Source organism: Temnothorax curvispinosus, unplaced genomic scaffold (genome assembly GCF_003070985.1).
Source record: "Temnothorax curvispinosus isolate PA1 unplaced genomic scaffold, ASM307098v1 QBEX01016549.1, whole genome shotgun sequence".
Lineage (NCBI taxonomy): Eukaryota > Metazoa > Arthropoda > Insecta > Hymenoptera > Formicidae > Temnothorax > Temnothorax curvispinosus.
The window spans coordinates 1-5,571 of NW_020226329.1; the positions used below are offsets into that span (position 1 = coordinate 1).

General features: G+C 37.9%; 1 protein-coding gene across 1 annotated transcript; it reads left to right on the plus strand.

Moving 5' to 3' along the window:
• Positions 1–1,375: 1,375 nt before the first annotated feature.
• LOC112466788 (serine/threonine-protein phosphatase 6 catalytic subunit-like) lies at positions 1,376–3,329 on the plus strand (the record flags this gene model as incomplete). The annotated part of the gene is made up of 4 exons (XM_025035114.1): positions 1,376–1,525; positions 1,797–2,001; positions 2,096–2,175; positions 3,312–3,329. Coding segments are annotated over 4 exons (453 nt in total), but the record flags the coding sequence as incomplete, so codon positions are not given.
• Positions 3,330–5,571: the final 2,242 nt, after the last annotated feature.

A 5,571-nucleotide genomic window follows, 5' to 3' on the forward strand; every position in this document is an offset into this window, starting at 1 on the left:
TTTAATCATATATGTTATTTGTATTTGGCGCTAGATGCGTTCTCATATCTCCATGTGTTTAGTTCTTTTTGGCTTTATAGTTTCCGCTACTGCTCACGCGCGCCACCGCATTCTTGTCTTGTCGTCCCGCGCTTTTGCCTGTACGCCACGCAGCTCACGTTTATTGTATCGGCTGTATAATTAAAACTACTGGTATAATCATATTGACTGTTTTCTATTAAAAACATCAACATTAATCATTAGAGGCTTTTACGATCAAGAGACACGGTAGTGTCTCGCGCCAAGTACACGCGGAGCGAAACCGACCGTGACTCTTTTACGTGACGTGACGATTTGCGAATACTCGAGATGTTGAGATCTCATATAACGAGTGAACGGATCAAGTTTTAAGAAAGCTTGATCGATAGCTTGGGTCGATTTGGGGGGGGGGTTTCTCTTATAATATTCCGCTACGTGCCCTACGAGTGGAGATATTGCGACGCAAAGTCGAAATGTGAAAATTTTTTATTAAGATACTCCTCCTAACGCCGACGTCTCTCATGCCATGCCATCATTTCATTGGCTGCAGTCGCGTCCTTTTCACTTTTTCGACACTAGGGCGCGTGTGTGTGCTGCGCGAGTGCAGATAGTGCGTTTAGCGCGCTGTCAGCTGTCACTCAGTTCGTCAGTTAACCTATCTCGAGAGACACGGTAGTACGGCCGCAGGGGGAAGTAATCCGCGCAATTCCTTGCCTAACGCACTTACGGTATCCCGAATTCACCACATCGCGGACATAACCACACAGTTACACTTACACCCATACATTTACACATCTCAGTTTAAGGATGTAGCCTAGGCTTAAGAAGATAGGCAAAATAATAGGAAAAGTGCACAGAAACAATCAAGGGTCAAACCACGTTGTGCTATAAAGCTCCAGGGAGGAGCTGAAGGCACTAAGTTTCCCTCAACCGAGGAAACAACATTAAAAAAAAAAAAAAAAAAAAAAAAAAACACGGTAGTACGCGCGGAGCGAGACCGACCGTGACTCTTTACGCGACGCGACGATTAATTCAAGGTAATTGTTTTATTATGTAATTATCTCCTATAATTATTCTATATATTACTGTTACTTATTTTACTGTTTATACTACGTTTACGTGAGTGTTTACATACAGGTTAACCTATATATATATATTATATATTGACGACAGGGAGCTGATACTGAGATCAAGGAGCCTGTTCACACGAGGCGTTTCTGCCGCGTGATTGCGGCCGCGCGTTAATAACGTTTGCACGAGCCGCACGCTGTCTCGAGGTAATAAGGTGCGATAACGTGCGCATACGCGCGTATGCGAAACAGCCGTAACACCGTAATCGTGCCGGCGATATACTGAATTTGAATTGCTTCGTGCTTATCTGGAGGTTTCGTATCCCTACATTGTGTTACCACCGCTGCCGGAAAAGAAGGTTCTCTACGCTTGGCAGAAAGTGACGACTGACACGTTCGATCCCGACTTCGTTGATCGTAGAAGAGCTGGACTCGAGGTACGTTTCCGATTTGCAATTATAACAGTATCGTGCGATGAATGTTGTACTAACCTCAAAGTCGGAGCATCCTTGCTCACCGCTACAGGATCGACGTAAAGTTTTTGAGAATTTTAATCTTCCGAATTAGCGTCGCAACAATATTAGTCTTCCATTATCTATTGCCTTACAACTTTTCGATTTTAATGTTCTGTAGCTGTATAGTTATTTGTACACAATCGTGATATTATTAATATACATCAGATTGTTCATGTTTTTGTGCTGTTTACAGTTCTATGATTTAGAGGAACTGTTTCGTAACGGTGGCTCCGTGCCAGATACAAATTACATATTCCTGGGAGATTTTGTCGATCGGGGCTACTATAGCTTAGAAACGTTTACTCATCTGCTCCTTAAAGCTAAATGGTCCGACAGGATAACGTTACTACGCGGTAATCACGAATCTAGACAAATCACGCACGTTTATGGATTTTACGGTAAATGCGCAACGATACTTTCTTTTCTGGGCTTTTTTTACATTTGTGTATAATAAAGCTTTGATTTCATTGGTCTCTTCATTTTCTGTTCTAGATGAATGCCAAAACAAGTACGGCAATGCTAATGCGTGGAAGTACTGTTGTAGGGTATTTGACTTGCTCACAGTTGCTGCCGTGAATATTTGTATAAAAGATTTTTTTAAAAATTGTAACTTTACTTTTGATTATACGGTTTACATTAAGCTACATTTTGCACGAGCACTTTATCCGATGCTTATATTTTGGTTTGTGGCTTTTTAACAAATACAATTTTAAACATTCACACTTGATGGCTTTCTTTAAATTGAAATTATCAAAAGATACATTTAAAGAGCACAATCACTCTTCACATAAGAATTTATCATACGCATCGTAAAACATGCGTAGGCGTATACTTTAATATTTATTACATATTAGAAATGATGAACATATAATATCAGAAAAATACATGGTGAAACTACACATCTCAATGGCATTCCACGTAAAGTAATATAATAGATGACTTTCTGCCTGTAAGCCGATACAACCAATTACTCTGTTCCTACTCTAGCAATCGTGGGGAGCTATGGATTTCTTTACTTGAGAAGGCTTATATGAAAATAATGGGTGGTTATGATTTTCCTGGATCAAATAGTGTAAGTTTGTGTTTCCTTTTTTATGTATGATTAGTAATATTAAATTACTAATCGTACATAATTTATTACCTTAATCTTTTCCATTCTTTTAAATGTAATCACATTTGTCTTTACAGAATATATATAGATTTACATGCCTTAACTGGCTGGATACCTAAGAGATCGGCGATAAGACCGAATGAAGTAGATTTTAATAAGGATAATTTATTTGATTACTATTGGAAATATAATCAGGGACGACTTGAAATGTGGTGAGATGAGCAGGGAACACAACAATCTTGGTCTTTGTACACTCTGAATACTGTCTTTATTATATATAAGTATATCACACTCTGTAACTTAAACCGTAACCGACACGTCTGAACACGACGGTGATCGAGGCTCTTGAGAGCACCATTGATGCCCGCACGCACGCGTGGCGCGCCGAGTCGCGCCGCCAACCGGGGGCTGCCCTCTAGAAGGGCGGGAACTTATTGCTCGTTCAAAGTCTTCTCCCAACACTCCCTCCCTTTGGGCGAGCGATCCACGGATCCTCTTTAAGTTTCCTCTTTATCTGAAACATAACAAGAATTAGTTATCGACTAAAATTAATCTCTAATTTTGTCTAAACTCTATATTCATTATTTTATCTCTCAGATACACAAATGCTTCTAGAGGTAAAGGTTTTGTCATAATGTCTGTCAAATTCTCTTTGGTCTTTATCCATTCGACTTTTACCTTCCCTTAATCAACACACTGCTTGATAAAATCTCCATGAGTGTCATCCATAAGTTTTCTGTTTCCAGTTTTTTCTTTTTCTTCTAAGTCTTTCTTTATTTCTTCTAAGTCGTCATCAAACATTTTAAGTTTGTGACTTCTATCCATCTTAGTGCAGTTTCTTGCTGCTCTGTTGTCATGACTCTATAAATTTTCTCGTGCTTGGATACCAGAGTATATAGTATATATCCAGTGTCAGTATATCCCACCAACACACCAATAGCTGTCTTGTCGAATTTCGACGTAGGCTTTGGTACTCTTGCATATCCAATGCATCCGAATTTCTTTATTTGTTCAAAATGACAACTTGTTTCTGATGAAAACTTCTTCAACGGGATCTCGTACTCGAAAGTCTTATGTGGAGATCTGTTGTACGCATGCACAGCAGCGTCAACTGCCAACTCCCACATACTCTTTAGTAATCCCGAGTCGAGCATATATGTTCTTACTTTCTCTTTCAACGTTCTGTTGAACCTTTCTGCAACTTCTTTGTCTTGATCTGACTTTGCATAGCATAGCTTTTCTTCTTTTCCTAGTAGATTTCTGGCGGATATAAGATATTTCTCTAGAGCCTCTCCCGATTCATCTTTTGTCTTTAGAGAGTAGGCTTTTGCTAATCTAGAATAGTCATCTATAAAAGTGATTATAAACCTCTTTTGTCCTGGATAGGATGTAGGTTTTATTGGACCTATGATGTCCGTATGTATTACCTGTAGTGGTCTCTGTGCTCTATTTCTGTTTTCTTTAAACGGCAGTTTTGCCATCTTTGCCATTATACATACTTCACACTCTAATATAAAGTTATCAAACTTTACATTCTCTAATCTCTTTTCTACTTTTTGTAATTGTTTTAGATAGTTTAACGATGCATGACTTAATCTAACATGCCATAACATCACCTCATTTATTTTCTCTAGTTTCTTTACTTTTTCAATTACTGAGTTTTCACACATTTCTTCTATATTCTCTATTGTCTGTATATCTTCTAACTTAATGACTTGATCGAGTTCAGCATTATTGTGTTCTATATTTTCGTTCACATTTGTGAGCTCTCCTTCATTCTCCCTCCCAATCGCAAAGCCAATATTATCCCTCCCATCTAACTCTCCCTCCGAAATTGATAATTCATTGGTCTGAATGTTTGCTTGCGATTGTTCAGGAAGCTCACTATGTGGAACAATTTCTGCTCTACATCTGTAAATTCCTTTAAAAACTATTTTATTTGTCAGTTTATTGTAAACTTTAAACACTTTATCATCTAAATAAATACTGAACCCTGCAGCCAACTTTCTTAGATATAGTAAATTTTTGGATACTTCTTTTGCTGCAATTACATTTGTTAATTTAATGACTCTCTTTTCTTTTTCATTTGTTATTAGTGAAAGATCTCCTTTACCATCTATTGAAATGTTTGCAAGCTCATTTTTATTCGCGCATTTAATAACTCTATCTTTACATTTTTCAAAATTTGACAGAATAAAATTCTTATTCACAATATGATCTGTAGCACCCGAATCTGCAGTAAAATTGACTACCTCTTTTGAACTATCTCTATCTCCTATTAATTTAACCATGTATAATTTACCTTCTTCTGATTCTCCTTCATTTGCTGTTTTCGTTGATATAGGTTTCTCAGCTGGTTGTATCTTGGTTATTTTCCCTTTGTTATCTACTCTTTTTGTGCCTTTTTGCACAAATCTACCCTTTTTCTTTATGTTTTTATTAACGGTTTTATTTAAATACTTTTTTCCTCTAGCTCTGTTCGCCTGGGCTTCGGCACTCGGACAATTATCACCCTTGTGACCTCGTACTTCCTGGCAGTAGTAACAAAACCAGGCACCAAATTCTATTAGTGGACAGTCCTTTGCCATATGACCCATTCGGTTGCATCTGTAGCATTTCACTTGTTTCATGTTCTCTTCTGCAGCAGCCCTCTGTACCCTGACTTCGGGTTTCTCTAATTTTTCTTTATTCTCGTTTTTAGTCTCTGCTTCTAACTGCATCATAAAAGACTTTATTTCATCTATGTTCATTTCTTTAAGATTAGTTTGTCTTCTAATTAAATCTACATTCCTCAGCTCTGGTACATTAATTGACACAGCCTGATAAAGTGCAGATCTAATCTCTTGTTCTGTGAGGG